The following is a 16,345-nucleotide window of genomic DNA, read 5'->3' on the forward strand; positions in this document are numbered from 1 at the left end:
CACGTCCTCGCTAAGAAAAGCACAGTGGATTGCAGTCATTAGCCAGGCTCAGCTCTCTGAGCTGACAGTATCACTCAGGATTAGGAAACAGAATATGCAGGTCAGCTCATTTACAGCCGGGCACGTTACAGCAGCGCACTCGAGCTTCTGTCGGTGCCACCGCTCGGAGACCTCTCTGCGACGGCTGGGGGAGCGCTCGGGATCCCGGCATGCAACCAAGAGGTGCAAATCACCCCAATTCCACCTGGACCTGCAGTGCACGGATGCTCTCGCAACTCTAAATATTCTGACTGGGAGCCAAGGACTATTTGAGCCTGCTCAGTGCAAAGGTGGCACAGAGCATTTCGGAAAGGACACGGCCCTACAGATCACGACGCCACAGCTTTCAATAGCGCAGAGCGAGAATATGCCGAGATTCAAACGCAAGTTAGGTTTGATCCACCCCTCTAAGCATTTCTGATGGGGAAGTAATTTATTGGTTATCCTTTTAATTGCCAGACACAGCTCTAAATACACGACGTGAAAGAAACGGGGAGAAGAGGAACTTGTTAAAACTGGCTTTGGAGGGTGTTTGTAAAAATCTGTGTGACTGCCGTTGTGCCTGTGCTTTTAGAACGCCCCGTGTCGAGCTGAGGGTCAGAAATTCCGAGCTCACGCAGGGAACCATAACAGCAAAACTGAAATCTTACCCCGAGCCTGCCCCTGGGGCTGCATCCCCTCTATCGGAAGCAGGCTGGTAAAAACCTGGGAATGCGGGCCCAGCTCGAGAGGCGTTAATCAGGAACAGGCCCCGCTTGGCAGAGGGCGCCGTGCCCACAGGGTGCCAGCAGTCGAAGGGAGCGGGCCTGCGACGCCCCGCGCTGAGCCCGAGGGTGCTCACAGCTGGCTCCCGCCGCCAGGCCCGTGGCTGACGGATTTGAAGCGCCGCGTCAGGCAGAGCCAGCTGCCGCAGCTCCCCGCAGCCCTGCGGCTCCTTCCCGCGGCCACGGCGCCCGGCTCCTTCTGCCGACGGGCTGCGCTTCATGGGGCTGAGGGCAGGGGAAAGGCAGAGCGGCAGGAACGCCCCTAACACCTGCCGGTTAACGTGCGTGTCCTCAGTGCCCTTGACATCATTAAAAAACACAAGTTTTAACTGCCTGGCGAGCAACGCGCATTTGCTTTTCACCTGCTGGCAAATTTATGGCTGTGTTTGTTGGCTTGTAAATCCACGGAGCGCGGCTCGGTGTGGACAGACCCCACGAGAGCAGGAACTCTAAAATTCACACGTTCCCCCTCCTTTGCAGGGAAAGGCTGTGAAGTCCCCATTCTTACAGGGCTGACCCGAAGCCAACGCATACCAGCTCGAGCACCACTGCCAACTGCAGAGGGCCCTGAATCAGGCCCTATTATTTTAGTTTATTGCTCGCAGTTAAAAAAAGAAGTTGTTGAAATGCTAATCCTATCTGCAGCACCACTTGCTAAGAGCAGAGGAGCGTATCCCAGAGCAGAGCAGGATTAGGAACCCTTACGTTTCAGGATCCAACTCCAAAATAGCGAGCGCAGAGAAACGCATTCGGAAGCGTTGCTTATCTACCAGGGAGCAATTCTCAGGGGTCGGGAAGAGGAACTGCTGGAAACGTTAATAGAGCTTCTCTCCCATTGTAGACGGATGCTATTTCTGGGCTAGTATGACAGCCTACGAGAAAACGATCAGCATCGTTCCCTATTCGACTCGAGTGACACCGCTGCATGGCTGATCACAGGATTAGCTGGGGTAGCCAATAGGCGCGAGGATATATATAGAAATAAAAGTATTCTCTAAGGTATAAAGTAAGCTGATTTAAAAGGCTGGAAGACAAGCAAGCCAATATAGAAGCGGACTTTATTTCAGCAGCTGCCAGCATAGGTTACATGCTTTGTATACACAATTTAAATCACCAGCCAAATAACAGCCTTGGCTACTACGCCCGTTACTATTCGGTAAAGATAACTGGCAACTCGTACCCTGCATTCTCCCTCTAGTGAATATTTAAGATTAAGGAAAGCTGTTCACAGACTGCTTTCTAATGTATTTATTATTTTTCTTTAATTGGTCTTACAAGCACACTAGCTAGGAAGACAGAAAGCATTTCCTGACAGCTCGGTAGGCTGGAAAAAATAACTCAGCCGAGTTCCCCGCTGCGCGCAGCCGCTACATGGGACAAGCAACCCTCCCTGCACGCACACGGATGGATTAGCACTCCTCTGCTTGCAAACACCACGCCGAAACTAACTTGGACCGAGGAGAGACAGGCCCTTGAGGCGGCACAGCTAACAGACAAACATCTGGGTGCTGGGACGTAGCCTGGAGCGAGCAGGGAGGATGCCCAGCAGAGGCTGGGCTGCAGGGTGAGGAGCAGGGTGAGGAGCGGGATGCGTCTCCTGCAGGTCGGTGGAGACGTCGCCAGGCCGAGGAGCCACAGAGTCGGCCGGCAGGAGGCTAAGGGCAGCCCGTCACTTGCACAAAACTAAGCAGACTGCGGCATCTGTAAGAGAGAAGGGAACTGGAGATGCTGCTGAGATAACGAGCGGCGCAGCATGGCAGCGCGTGCAGCCTTTGGAGGGGGGCAGGCGCGCAGAGGAACCCAAGGCCGGGCACAGGCGGCCGGCAGCCGCGCCGCTCGGTCCCCGCGGGGTTAAGCGAACCGTGTGTTTTCTATCAGATTGGCTTGTTTATAAACATCGTTATCCTTGGTGGAGAGGGTTTGCTTTATGGCACCACCAGGAGACAGACTGATGGGGTCAGCAAGGAGGAGAGTGCATTTTCCAGACAGTGAGCGGGGACACACGGAGAGAAAAAAAAAAGGCTCCTGCCAATTACTGTGAAATCAGAGCGGGGCATTACATTCGGAGATGCAGCTAAATGGGTAAGTGCACTCATAAACACGTTGAACATGAAAGAAAGGCTAACCATCTTATTAGCATCCTTCAGAAAACAGGGATGTGCGGTTTTATGAAAGCGTATCATTGCTAGGTTTAAAATACCCACTGAATTATCAAAGGGCTTCCAGTTATAGCTGCACGCAGTAATCCCGTTCTCTTAAAAAAAGAAAAAAAGTACAGACATATATAAAGATACAGTGACATTTATAGTCCTAGCTAAGGGTTTTGTGGGTTTATTCAGCTTTAAATCCAGGCTGTAGATGGGCCTTTTGAACTAGTTGATGCATGTAACTACATCCTGTACCACAGAAGCCGCTGAAAGGAAGATTCACTTTATAGGCCAAAACAAAAATTGGTTTGGGACAAACAGAGCATTGAGATAATCTGTTTAAATATTGTATCAGATCGGCACTACGCGGCCGGAATGGAAAGAACAATTTCCCCTTGTACTGAGGGCTGGATACACAGGGCACGGATAAAGCACGGCCCGCAAGCCACGGCCGAGCACAGTTGATTCCTATTAGGGGAGGGAAGTAAATGTATTCTGTTGAACTTTGTTAGCCACAAAGCTCAGATAATGAATTTAAAACAAAACCGCCCTCAGTCACCAGCGACCGCTTATCTGGTAGACGTGGATATTTAGCCGAAATCAAATCAATTCTCCGAGACGCGCTGTGGCCGCAAAGCTCTGCCTCTCGGCCCGCCCCGTGGCCACGTCTCACCCCGTGGTCCCCAGGTGGGCGCCCCGTCCCCGCGTCGTGCTGTCCCCCTCCAGCTGACAGCTCCGCTGCACCGAGCTGCACCGAGCCCAGCCCCTTCGCGCCTCCCCTACCACCGTGGGAGAAACTTCGCAAAACATCCCTAAAGCCGCCCCTCGAGGCTCCTGCTAATTCCTCCCCCGCCACACCTACAGCCCTGGAGGAGGTTGAGGCAGCGAAGGGGCCAAGTTCCAACCTGCCCGGCGTTCTCCTCCTCGTATCGCTCTGTTATCTCGCACCTCGCCCCGTACTGCCGCGGAGCGGGGACACATCTTGCTCTGCGTGCGCAGCACCGAGCGCAGCGCAGCCCTGGCCCGCCACCAGCGACGCAGCAGCAGCTCAGCACGTTTAAACAGCGAGATAAAGACAAGCGAGCGGTGCTTCCAGGCTGTCATGCAGCGGCCACACGCCTGGGGAAGGACGGGTGGTTTCACTGAGCCCCATACCCGGCCTTCAGCGGGGATATTTGAGGCTGCATTTGTGGTCCCGTGTGCGCTTCTGCGCACAGGGAGCTGGAGGAGAAGAGCCCGCTCTGACAACTGCGCTGATTAGCTGGGGCCCTGAAGAATGACGTCTGATTACCTTTATCTTCGGCTGCAGAGCTGCAAATGTCACTAATGGTCATAAAATCACCCAGCCTTTCTCCAAATACAACCGAAGTAAATTAATCTATTGAGCGCAGTTGATTCAATACTTCTTCCTCTGGCAGAACTCCCAACCAAGCCATTTGCTTGCTGCATGTCTCCACCATATGGTGTCATTCAGTGCAGACTTCCTTTTCTCCTCCGAAATCTCACATTCAGCGGAGGCAAGTCACCTACGGAGTCCTTCCAGCTCAAACCTACTAACGTAGTTCTCTGTCAAAGAGGTCACCCGGCACTCTCTGTTTCGGTGTATTAACCAGGAGCAGCAGGGATTCGCCTCCCATAATTAAAACCGAACGCTCTGAGCAGGCTGCAAGGCGGCGTTCTGCCCTGTGCAAAGAGCTGATGCCCACCACCAGACGATGTCACCACCCTCTGCCTCTGCTCCGGCGCTTTCGGCACTTGACAGCCTCATCCAGTCCCTGCGATGCCATTTGTGCAGGAAACAGGAGCTCAGGGCCAGGAGGAAGACGCCCGAGTACACACCTGGCTCTGCTGGCATGGCATGCTCTCCACGAGACATGCCTGGTGTTCTCTAGACACCCCACGGCTCGGTTTCGTCAGCGATACAACAGGGCTGTGCTTTGACAGCCGTGGTTTTAACACAACGACGCCAGCTTCGGTCAACAGTTTGAGAAGAACGCGGGTCGTCCTCCGGCCTCGCTATCAGCCGGGAAGGCGCCGCCCCTCCGGTGAAGATGGTTACGCAGTGACAAGTACCCCACAAGCCCTGCTTCGCCCAGCGCTTCCCAAACTCTGGAAAGCTGCCCATCCTTTCCTGGAGCATCTCCCCTCGCCTCACTGCGAGCCCAGCATGCGTGCTTGCTGCTCAGCCGAGCCAAAGAGCTCAGCGCTGCGCATCCCGATATAACGCTCTGCGTTTTTATGGCCTGTCTTTCCCTCCGTGCTCCACCTCTGACCTCCTGCCTCCTCTGCCCCACAGCTGCAAGAACTGCGGAACAAGACGCTTCCCCTCTGCACCTACTCACTTGGGTGAGCACCGAACTCATGCAAACCTCGGCATTAACCCTCTTGTCACTGGAGTCAGGGCACGCAGCCATCGAAGGGGGTTTCAGTGCCTACCAGTGCAATCACGACAGGCCAGAAACACGCTCGGGGCAGCTACGCGCTCAGATGACAAGCAGGAAGTTGTTACATCGAGCCGTCTGGATCAGTTCTGACTGCTGACCCACACCCCCGGGCTGCTCTAGTTATATTTGCTGGTGTTTCAGAGGGTTCCTACCACTAACAGTTATTCAGTTTGAGGGAAAATTGAGACGCCAGAGAGACAGCACAGAGCTCCCCGGTCCTCTGCCCAGCACAACCAGACCATCGGGCACCCCAAAGTGCCACCCACCCCGTCTGCGAGGCTGCAATCCAACAAACAACTCCCAGAAATGGAAAATAGACAAAGAGGCATTAAAACGCCGCATCAAATAACACAGGCGCTGGAAAACTCCCAGCCCACCCTCTCCACACACAAAGCCCTCAGATAACAGCAGCCAGATCCCAGACGACACCAGTTTATCGGGACATCACAAGGCAGAAGAGCAGATTTGGCTAGCAGCAGCTGCAGGCCAAATGTGTCCCACAAAGCACGGCGCTGCTGGAGGCAGCTGCCTTCATCTCCACAGCAGATGTCCATCCTGTGACGGCTCTGGTGCCTGGTGTGACACGCTCCATCATCAACTGATCTAAAATAGAGCAGATCCCCGCAGACCTTATCCCGATCTCTCTCTGCGGCCCAGCAGGTGGGGACGCAGCCAGAATTAACCCAGTGAAGACGTGGAGCTGCCTCTGCTGCTCTCACTCACGCCTCCTCCTATGCACGCACCCAGCGGGCTCCTGGACAACGCACCGCTTTGCCCTCGGGGCAGCTCCGTCCCTGCTGCCGTTTCCTTCCGCCTGTGCTCTCAGCACCCCAGCAGCAGCTCCCCCCACCACCGCAGCCCTGCTGCTGGTCCTCACCCACCCGGCACCCCCAGAGACTCTGCCAGCTCCCCGCGTCCCGCCCTGACGCCCGAACCCAGGTCACTGCCACCAGCCCAGCACCCCACCTCAGTCCGGACCACACCGCCCCTCACCACCCGCCTGTCCCCCAGCGCTGCCTGCTGCCGTTAGCAGACCCTTCGCAGCGCCCAGGACCCCCCCAGCTCCTCCCTTCATCCCACACCGCCCCCGTCCAACACCTCACAGCACCAAACCCGCCCCATCCCCCCGGCGGCGGCAGCGCTGACAGGACGCCCCCCCCCCCAGGCCCACCCCCTCCCCTCCAGGCCTCATTAACCCCCCCCAGGCCCCACCACCCCCCACACCCACACAACCCAACCCCCCCTCAAGCCCCGATCTCCCCGGGCCGACCCCGAGACCCCCAAGGGTTCCCCGTGAGGCCGGTGCCGCCCCCCCGCCCGCGGGGCCTGGCCGGGCCGGGCCGCGCCGCTCACCATCCTCCGCGCGGCTCCGCCGTTACCATGGGCAACTGCGTCACGCACACGCCGCCGCCGTGCGTAAGCGCGTCACCGCTTCCCCGCCGTGCGTCCGCCTCACGGGGGGGGCGGGGCTGGCGGCGCGGTTGGCCACGCCCCACGGTCACGCCCCCTCCCCCTCGCCACGCCCCCTCCCGCCGCGGGGTGGGCGCGGCCGCTCGGCTCGCCGTGATTGGCTGGGGGCGGCCACGCGGCGCGGCGCGCGCCGAGGGGGTCTGGGGGCCGCGCAGGTAAGGGTCACGTGGGGCGGGGGGGGGGGGGGGGCGCGGGGGCGCGCATCGCGGTGCCGCGCAGCGCTAACGGGGGCGCGCAGCGCTGGCGGGGGCGCGCAGCAATAAAGGGGGGCGCCGGGCAGGCTTAGGGGGGAGCCCCGCAGCCCTGCTGGGGGGGGGGGCGCGGAGGGAAGGGTGCATGGCGGGGCCGCGCAGCGCGCACCCTGGAGGCTGGGGGGGCTGCAGGGGGGCTGGCAGCGTTTGGGGGGGGGGGCACGGTGTGCGTCGGAGTGGCAGGGGGCGGTGTGGTGAGTTATGGGGTCGGGGGCGCGCAGGGGGCAAAGCAGGGCGGGGGGGGGGTCGGGGTGTTTTGGGGTCTGGGGGGCTCTGCTGGGGGGTGGCAGCAAGGAGGGGGACCCAAGGATTGGGGAGGGGACCCCAGGATTGGGGGGGACCCCATGATTGGGTGGAGACCCCACAATTGGAGAGGGATCCCATGGTTAAGGAGGGACCCCATGATTGGGGGGGACCCCATGATTGAGGCGTACCCCATGACTAGGATGGGACCCCATGATTGTGGAGGGAGCCCTCGATTGGGAGGGGACAGCACAATTGGGGGAAGACCCCATGTTTAGGGGGGGACCCCATGATTGGGGAGGGACCCCATGACTGGGGGGGGGACCCCTGCATGGAGGGCATGGCGGTGGCACGGCCGCAACGCTGCAGGAGGGCGCAGCCGGGGCTGGGGGCCGCTGAAAGTCCATCTCCACCGTTAAACATAAACCCAGCGGTGGCTCTCGCCCAGCCCGGCGCTCCGCGGCGCGGTGCCACCTTCCCCAGCCGCCTGTCCCCCTTCCCCAGCTCCGCGCCGAAATGGCCGCCGTCCCCCTCGGCTTCGACATCGACGCCCCGCGCTGGGACCAGAGCACGTTCGCCGGGCGCCTCCGGCACTTCCTCAACATCACCGACCCACGCACGGCCCTGGTGCCCGAGCAGGAGCTGGACCGGGCGCGGGAGGTGGTGGCAGGCTGCAGGTGAGGGCACCGCGGTGCCGGGGACACCCCCTCCTTTGCCAGGCCCAAAAACCCCATGGGGACGCCGGAGGCAACCCAGGCCGGCGTGCTGGGATGCGGCATCCGTCGGAGATGCCCGGGTTTTGGGGAGCCTCGAGCGGGGGCAGGTTCTGGCCGCGGTGCCCCCGGGGGTCCCCGGCTGAGCTCCCCACGGCTCCGGGTTTGGCAGGGCCGGGCTGGTGCCGCCGGGCAGCAGCCGGGAGCAGCTGCTGTACGCCAAGAAGCTGTACGACTCGGCCTTCCACCCCGACAGCGGCGAGAAGATGAACCTCATCGGCAGGATGTCCTTCCAGGTGCCGGGGGGCATGGCCCTCACCGGCTGCATGCTCCAGTTCTACCGGTGAGACCCCGCACCGGCTGGGGACGCGGCGCTGGCAGCCCCCCGAGGGCTCCCACCTCCTCATCCCTGCCCTCGGTCGGGCTGCGGTGCCTCAGTTCCTCCTGGCCCTTTCCCTCCACAGGACGGTGCCGGCCGTGGTTTTCTGGCAGTGGGTGAACCAGTCCTTTAATGCCATCGTCAACTACACCAACCGTAACGCCGCCTCCCCCATCTCGCTGGCGTAAGTGTGCCCCTGTACCCATGGGATGCCCCAAAAAAAGACCCTTGGGCACCGAAGGAGCAGGATCAAGGTGTCAAAGTTGGTGGCTTTTTTATTTTTATTATTTTTATTTTTATTTTTTTCCTCTCCCTTCTTCGCAAATCTCCATCCAGGCAAATCGGAGTGGCTTACGTCACGGCCACTGGTACGGCCCTGGCCACCGCGGTGGGGCTCAACCTCTACACCAAGGTACGTGGGGATGGGGAAGGGGCCCTCCTCCAAGGCCCCTTCCCAGCAAGGCCCCCGTCCCAGTGCTCTCTCCGGCACTGGGCGATTTCCCTCGCCCCCAGCCCCAGAAGGTGCAGAGCAGCTGCTCCCCGTGGCAGCACCCGGCCTCATCCTGCCCCCGGTGCTGACGCCGTCCCCTCTCCCGCAGCGAGCCCCCCCTTTGCTTGCCCGCTGGGTCCCGTTTGCAGCCGTGGCCGCCGCCAACTGCGTGAACATCCCGATGATGAGGCAGCAGTAAGTGCGTCCATCCCCGGTGCACCGCCCTGCCACCGCTCCCCGTCCCGTGTTCAGCACCCCCAGGTCTCTGCTGAGCACCCCGGGGGGGGGTGGCGCAGCTGTGACCGAAGCAGGAGGGCGGTCTGGGGGTGAGGGTGGCCATTTGGGGGTCCGCTGGCAGATGTCTCGGACCCAAAGCCCTTCCGCAGGCGGCTGTGGGTGCGTGATGTCCTGGTGTTCTGTGGGATTTTGGGGGGGTGCTCCCTGGGGGCGTGGGGTCCCGGTGACAGCCGGCCCCTGCGCGGCTGTGCCCTGAAGGTGGCAGCATCGGCTGGGCTGGGGACAGAGCAGGGCCCGGGGGGGGCAGAGCCCCAGGGCCACCGCGCTCGCTGTCCCCTCAGGGAGATCATCAACGGGGTCACGGTGACGGACGAGGACAACAACGAGCTGGGACGCTCCAGGGTGAGTGCTGGGGGCAGCGGGGGGGTGGACGGGGCAGGTTTGGGGGCGCAGGCGCTGCGGTGGGGCTGAGCTGGCCGCTCTTGCTCGCAGAGGGCGGCGGTGAAGGGCATCGCGCAGGTCGTGGTCTCCAGGATCACCATGGCAGCTCCGGGCATGAGTGAGTGCGGGACGGGGCACTGGGCTGGGGGCCGGATCCACGCCGTGACCCAAAACCCGGCGGCTCCCAGCACGGCCGGCACTGCTGGGGCTCTGCGGGCCAGCCGGGGTCCCTCACCTCTTCCCCTCCCCTCTTCTCTCGGCACCTAGTTATTCTGCCCGTCATCATGGAGCGGCTGGAGAAGTTCCCCTTCATGCAGGTGAGCCCGTGCTGCTCCTGGGTCGGGGCCACAGCAGCCGGCCGGGGCCTGACCCCGCTCTTCCCTTGCAGCGCATCCGGGTTCTCCACGCGCCACTGCAGGTGCTGCTCTGCGGGGGGTTGTAAGTATCTCAAAAACCCGCTATTGCCCGGTGTGTGGCACCGAGAGATGCCCGAAGTCAGCTTGGGAAAAGACTTCCCAACGCTTTCTCCAGTTTTTGGGAGTAACGGGGTGTGAGCAGCACCTCCTGGGCTGAAACCCCATCCGGGGGGCTGCAGCCCCCAGCACTAACCCCCACTCTTCTCTCCCCGCAGCCTCCTGTTCATGGTGCCGGCCGCCTGCGCCCTGTTCCCGCAGAGATGGTACCTGTCCCGCTGCTTCCCCTCCTGCATGCCAGCTCGGGAGCCTTCCTCCTCCCCTCACTCTCCTCTCCCCGTCCCGAGAGGGCCGCGATGGGCACCCCATGGGGGTGTCCTGGCCGGGGGCAGGATGGCGGGTCTCACTCTCTGTCCCCTTCCCTCGCAGCTCCCTCGCGCTGGCTAGCCTCGAGCCGGAGCTGCGGGACAGCATTGTGGCCAAGCACGGGGACAAAGTGCCACACGTCTACTTTAACAAGGGACTGTGAACGGAGGCTGCTTCGGGAGCCATCACAATCCTCTGGACCCCTGCCGCCGTCAGCCCCACATCCCCTGAGCAGGGCTCGGAGGCATGGTCTGAACCCGTCAGCCCGGCCTGGGGGATGGAGCTGGGGTCGGCTGGTCCAGAGCCTCCCCCCATCTGCTGCCAGCCATATCCCCATCGGGGGAATCCCTCCTCCCTCCCAAACCACATTGCTGCCTTAAACCACTGCAGGGGCCTCTTCCCAAGAGCTGGATCCCCCTCGGCAGGCTGGAAGGGACCTGTCCCCTCTGCACGGGGGGCGGACCAAGTCCCAGGACCAGTGCTTGGACCATGCCTTCCTCACTCTCAGGTTCAGATTTTATTCACTTTGTGATTGTCACAATCCCAAAGAGAAATAGCAAATTCTTTTTAAGCTCTAATTTTTTGAAATTACCCATTCCTCTGAGCACAAAAGCCAGCTGTTGTCCTGTGTCTCGCTGTCCCCACGGTGGGACCAAGGACCTGGGGGACATTCAATTCCTGTCCCCCTTGCACAGGGGGAAGGAGACACGGGGGTCACGAAGCCATCAGGGTGTGAGCTCAGGCTCTGAACAGGCAATGCTGCAACTGACAGAGAGGAGGGTTGGCAAATAAAACATGGTGATTTTTAAAACAGCTGCAGGTTCTGATTTTGGGTGGTCTTTGGGTGCGTGGTTACCTCAATGGGGCTGGTACGCGGGCTGTGCTTGCCTCAACAGGGAAAGGTGTGGGCTCAGTGTCTGGCCAGGCACCAGGGACTGGGCTGAGCTGGGCTGTGGTCCTGCCCTTGGTGAGCTGTGTCTGGGCTTCCTGCTTGATGATGAACATCCCTCGGTGAGACCAGCACGTTTATAACCAATCCTTTGCATGTGGCAGCTCAGAGAGCCCCAAGGCCCGGTGGTTGGTCTGCCCTCGTCCCTCCGGCTGAGTACACGTGCCTGATCCCCAAGGGGACACAGGATCTGGCATTAGCCACCCTGCTCCTGCAGAGAGAGCAGCGGAACCCAAAAGACACTTCTTGAAGGGCCAAGCTGTATCCAAAGCAGGTTTTTATTCTGCTCGGTCTGCAATGGAGGATAATGTCTAAACACATACATGTAGCTACAGCTAGATGACTGAACAAAAGCTCTAAAATAATAGGTCAGCAAAAGGTGGGGAGATGTGTTCACAGTTGCTTATCTGTTCCCTGGTCATTATTAGATCTCTTGTTATTGCACAATTAAAAAAAATAGATAAGCACGTGAAGCAAAACATGTCAGTCCTCTTGGGAGAGGGAAGAAGCCACAAGGAGACATCTCTGCTGTCTGCCTAAGCTCCTTAATTCAGATTGCGCTTGCCCTACACCCAAAATGTCTGTGAGCACTTTTGGAAAGGTGCATACAGCAGCTTGGGATGGAGCTGGGTTCGAGGTGCCTCTGGCACACTCAGGAACACAGCGGTGCTCGTAAAGCAAAGTGCCGCAGCAGGCACCCCCTGAAGAGCTGCTGCTGCCTGGTGAGGCTCTGGCCAGCTCTGCCTCCGTGTTCCACTGCTGCAACAGGAAAGAAACCTCACTGCCAGGAGTCAGGGCTAGGTTCATCCTTGTTTGCGAAGAGCTGCGGGCGTTAATTAGGCGCCAGCAGTGAGTCACACCCAACCCGGGCTTGTCCCATGCTCCCCGCTCTCGCCTCCTTCTCCCTGCCTGTAATTTCAGGGCTGGATGGGAACAGGAATAAAGCTCCTTTAAGAACTGTACGTGGCCGAAACGTAAGTGCTCCAGCTTCAATTAACAACCAGACCAAAGACGTCTGGGGAGTCCTGAGAGCCTGGGGTCTCCCTTGGTGAACCACCGGTCCCAGATCCTTGCCCAAGCGCTGGTGGAGGCAGCTGCTGGAGGAGAGAGGAGCAAACAGGGTGCGTGTGCACTGGGTTAGCTCCTGCCAGCCCACGCCAGCTGGGTGAGCAGGGTAAGGTGTGCCCCGAGTATCGCCCTGATTGAAAGATCCCAGGGGTAGGAGATAAGCTGCTAAATTGATTTATTTTTTTTTTTCCTGGCTTTTCTGAGCGTGTTATCTGAGCATCTGATAAACATCAATCGTGCCAATCCCCTGTGGCGGCTGCCTGGCACGCAGGGAGGGGTGGTGTAGAAAGCCTCCATCACTGCCCAAGAGCTGTGAACGATCCCCAAACAGTGACGCCCCCGCCTCCCCGGCTGCCCCAGGAGGACTCGGGGCTGTGCTGGGACACGACTGTGGCAGGACATCTCCTCACGCCTCTCTTCTCCCAGGGTGGCTCCCTGCAGCCGCCTCTTCCAGGGGTTGGTAATTGCCAATAGCTCTCACCCCTGCTGCTGGATTTTGGGGGATAAGGGATTTCTGCCCAGCCCCGGCCGGCTCAGTCCCACGCACAACGCTTGGGCACTGCTGGAAGGTGGCTTGAAGGGCTGGGGGACGGCCGTGGCTTCCCCGCTGAGGTGGCACAATGGTGAACAAACTGCCCCGTGCTTCACTGCCTCATCTTCAGGCCCTGGCCCGAGGTTTGTTTGCTACTGCCTGTGGGTTGTAGCAGCACACGCCCCGCCTTTGGGGCGCTTCACCTCCACCCCAGTGCTGCTGGGGCCATTTTAGCCCCGTCCCCACACGCATCGCCCGGTGAGCCCCAGGCTCTAATGGGCTGCTTGGCTTTGGGGCTGTGTGTGTGTGTTACGTGGAGGAGGCCAGACAAGGACTGGGCACGGCAGGACAGGGCCGGTGGATGGGGACGAGCGCCCCGGGCTGCCAGGGAGCACCTCAGGGTGTCACGTTAGGGCGCAGGGCCAAGGCGCAGCCCCCTCACCCCTCTCCCTTCAGTTCCGCCACTCACACCATGGCGCCCACGGCACCACTCCCCCCGTTCCCTCCCCTCCGCGCCACACTCAAGATGGCAGCTCCCAGCTCTCAGACCCCTCCCCTCCCGTTGCCCCTCTGAGTGACACCTCCCTTCCCCAATACCCTCCCGCGCCTCTCTCCTCCCACCCAATCAGCGACCGGCTTGGGCGGGGCGGGGCCGGGGCCGGGGAGGGGGGTGCCCCCTGCGCTGCCGTCCCGGGCCGCAGTCGGGCCGGGGGTAGGCGGGGGGTGGGGGGGATGGCGGGGAGGCTCCGCGCCGCCATGGCCCTGCTGCTCTTCCAGGCCCTGCCCCGGGGGCTGCCGGCCAGCGTGGAGCCCGCACAGGTAGGGGGCAGCCCCGGGGGGACCACGCCGTGACCGGGGGGGGGCGGGCTGGGGGTTGCTGTTCCCCGCACGGTGCCCCCCGGTGAGGGGCCGGGGGCTGGGAGCACCGGGAGGGGCTCGGGAGCCGCGGGCGGCAGTGCCCGGGTGTGCTGGGGAGGCAGGGGGCCCGAGGGGGGGGCTGGGGGGGGGTCCTGGGCCAGGGGTCCTGGGGTAGGGGGCCGGGGCTGCTGCGGGGGGAGCGTGAGTGAGCCGGGGGAGCAGCCAGCACGGTTCCTTGGTGCCCGGGGAGGGTCCCAAGGAGTCAATTTGTGCCTGGGAAGGGTCCCCAGAAGTCAATTTGTGCCTGGGAAGGGTCCCCAGAAGTCAGTTTGTGTCTGGGAAGGGTCCCCAGAAGTCAATTTGTGCCTGGGAAGGGTCCCCAGAAGTCAATTTGTGCCTGGGAAGGGTCCCCAGAAGTCAGTTTGTGTCTGGGAAGGGTCCCCAGAAGTCAATTTGTGACTGGGAAGGGTCCCCAGAAGTCAATTTGTGACTGGGAAGGGTCCCCAGAAGTCAATTTGTGACTGGGAAGGGTCCCCAGAAGTCAATTTGTGACTGGGAAGGGTCCCCAGAAGTCAATTTGTGACTGGGAAGGATCCCATGACGTTAACTTGCTCCCTGTCATCCCTGCCCTGTGCCCTGGCTGCACCCAGTGCAGGAGCCTGCCGTCCTTCCTCGCCTGGCTGCGTGCGCCCGGTGTCACTTGGAGATGGCTCTTCTAGGCCGAGTGTCCCGTGCGTGGCCAGGAGCTTGTTTTCTGCGCAGTCCCGGTGTCTTTTGTACCCCCTGTACATCATAGGTTGAGTATGATGGCTTCTGACCTGCTGCGGTGGCTTACGTAGGAGGTGCGAATTGAATTTTGCGTTTGTTGAAGGTCTGAGCCGTGGGATGCTGATCCGTGACTGTAGGTCACGGGTGCTGTGGGTTGTACGGTGTTTAATGTCATGGGGACGCAGGTATGGAGCATCCCTTCGGGAAGGCATCCGTAGAGAAGCTTCCTGATGCTCCTGCAGCAGGTGGAGGTGAGGAGTTTGTTGATAGCTACAGATGTCACCACCCCTTTAAGTTTCCTTCTTCTTTTCAGCGTACTGAAAGCAACAGATGGACTTTAACGGCTTGGTAGTGTTGGTAGTGCCATCCCAAATTCCCTTTGGTTGCACTGAGGCTATGATTGAGCCATTGCTGCCCTAGGGAGCCAGGTGCAAGACTGTGCTTTTCGTGTTGTCTCCACTGCCTCAGACTGGTGGAAGTCTTAGTGCTTGCTTCATTTCGTCATCAAGCTGAGGTACATAAACTAAATGAATATAAGCGCGTGGTGTTGTGGCGTTCCAGCTGTGAGCGGTGGTCTAGTGGTAGGATCGCCTGTACAAAAGCTGTGAAAGTTCAACCCTATACATGCCAATTAAAATACTATACCTGCTTTGAAGACTGAATAAAGAAGCTCCCTGGCCTGTACAGCCTATATACATTAGTCAAGGACCAGGTGGAGGAAAGGAATAGGAGGTAGAGAAGGAGGATGAGAAAAAGCAGGAGGAATGAGAAGCATTCATACAGTAAGCTTGCTTGTGGAATAGTTGTGTGGATGACTTGTAGATACCCTCTCCAATCAGTGCACCGGAAAATAATCCTAAAATAGCAAGTCTTGGGTGGTACAGTACATGATGGTGGGGGAGAAGAGCTTTGGCAGCCTGTGTTTTCTTTAGAGCGCTTAGATGCGGATGCGTCTTTTACTCATTTTCTTTTCGTAGTTTGTCTATATAAAACTCACGCGGTTTATTTTAGATCTTAATGTAGACTCTGTCTGTCAAAAGGCTGATATTATCTCGCAGCATGCTACAGATTGACAGCAACCCACTCAAAAAAGACAGCGGTAATGTAGGATCTTGAAAATGAGCGCGTAGGAAAACTTGGTCTGCTTTCGTGTTGCCTCAGAGTATGATTTCCTTGGAGCTGATGGGCTTGGGGAGATGGGGCGGTGCTGGACTTGGAAGGTCTCTGCGCCAAGGGTTCCTGCTTTTTTAGCTGAACCCCTGGCAGTGTTTGGTTCTCGTCCTCTGCCCGTGCTGCCTCTCGTGATTGCTGCCTGCTTCCATGCACGTTTCAGACGCTCGCCATGCCCTGCTTGCTTCTTCTGGGGAGGGCGTGTTGTTCGGGGTCTGTGCCTCACCTCTAAATCCTGTCCTGCAGACCTGGTGGTCTGAGGCTGGGAGGTGCTGCAGGAAGTGTGTCCTCTAAATAATTCGGGAGGTGGAGCTGTGCTGCCTAGCCGCACTGAACAAACATTCCCGAGAACATGCTGTACTGTGCGAGAGGGTCTGATTTTGCAGGTTAAAATAAGTCCAGGCTGTCTCGGATCTTAAAAGACCTTTCTTTTAATTAAGACTTGTTTCAGGTGGCGGATGGAGGAGAATGAAAATAATTAGCTCAGCACCATCCCGAGTCCAAGTTAAAGCTGTAACTGTGTCCGTGACTGTTCGGTGCAATTGCATTTGTAATGAGAGCACAAAACTCTGTTAACAGACGTTGAAGCACCTCTATGTAGAT

At 59.4% G+C, this 16,345-nt stretch overlaps 3 protein-coding genes and 1 long non-coding RNA gene across 9 annotated transcripts in view; 2 read left to right on the forward strand and 2 right to left on the reverse strand.

Annotated features, from left to right (window-relative positions):
- ARL3 (ARF like GTPase 3) overlaps positions 1 to 6,883 on the reverse strand; it is a 28,052-nt gene extending 21,169 nt beyond the window's left edge. Inside the window, exon 1 of the mRNA XM_083844828.1 lies at positions 6,748 to 6,883. Coding sequence (XP_083700954.1) covers positions 6,748 to 6,750 — 3 coding nt within the window. The 5' untranslated portion in view covers positions 6,751 to 6,883. The remainder of the gene's footprint in view (positions 1 to 6,747) is intronic.
- Positions 1,845 to 6,539, reverse strand: LOC310902781. Its single transcript, XR_014586996.1, has 2 exons — positions 3,008 to 6,539; positions 1,845 to 2,504 (listed from the first exon to the last, which is right to left on the reverse strand). It is a non-coding gene; the product is annotated as an uncharacterized lncRNA (long non-coding RNA).
- Positions 6,884 to 6,889: 6 nt separating the features above from the next.
- SFXN2 (sideroflexin 2) lies at positions 6,890 to 11,210 on the forward strand. 3 transcript variants are annotated; one of them, XM_083844822.1, is made up of 12 exons: positions 6,890 to 7,019; positions 7,863 to 8,035; positions 8,244 to 8,414; positions 8,536 to 8,634; positions 8,787 to 8,862; positions 9,050 to 9,135; positions 9,519 to 9,579; positions 9,670 to 9,736; positions 9,886 to 9,935; positions 10,007 to 10,056; positions 10,250 to 10,297; positions 10,461 to 11,210. In XM_083844822.1, exons 2-12 carry the CDS (start codon positions 7,875 to 7,877, stop codon positions 10,558 to 10,560), a joined length of 969 nt encoding a protein of 322 aa, XP_083700948.1. In that variant the 5' UTR covers positions 6,890 to 7,019; positions 7,863 to 7,874; the 3' UTR covers positions 10,561 to 11,210. The 3 variants fall into 3 exon arrangements, with proteins under 3 accessions (XP_083700948.1, XP_083700950.1, XP_083700949.1); XM_083844824.1 differs by lacking the exon at positions 6,890 to 7,019 and adding an exon at positions 7,189 to 7,309; XM_083844823.1 differs by lacking the exon at positions 6,890 to 7,019 and having other exon boundaries at positions 7,449 to 8,035.
- Positions 11,211 to 13,595: 2,385 nt separating this feature from the next.
- The window catches only part of WBP1L (WW domain binding protein 1 like), a 58,264-nt gene continuing 55,514 nt past the window's right edge, over positions 13,596 to 16,345 (forward strand). Inside the window, exon 1 of one of the 4 annotated variants that reach the window (XM_083844813.1) lies at positions 13,596 to 13,765. In XM_083844813.1, coding sequence (XP_083700939.1) covers positions 13,679 to 13,765 — 87 coding nt within the window. In that variant the 5' untranslated portion in view covers positions 13,596 to 13,678. The remainder of the gene's footprint in view (positions 13,766 to 16,345) is intronic. The other 3 variants (XM_083844814.1, XM_083844816.1, XM_083844819.1) reach the window with 3 other exon arrangements.

The sequence above is a fragment of the Anser anser genome (genome assembly GCF_964211835.1).
Source record: "Anser anser genome assembly, chromosome: 7".
Classification (NCBI taxonomy): Eukaryota; Metazoa; Chordata; class Aves; order Anseriformes; family Anatidae; genus Anser; species Anser anser.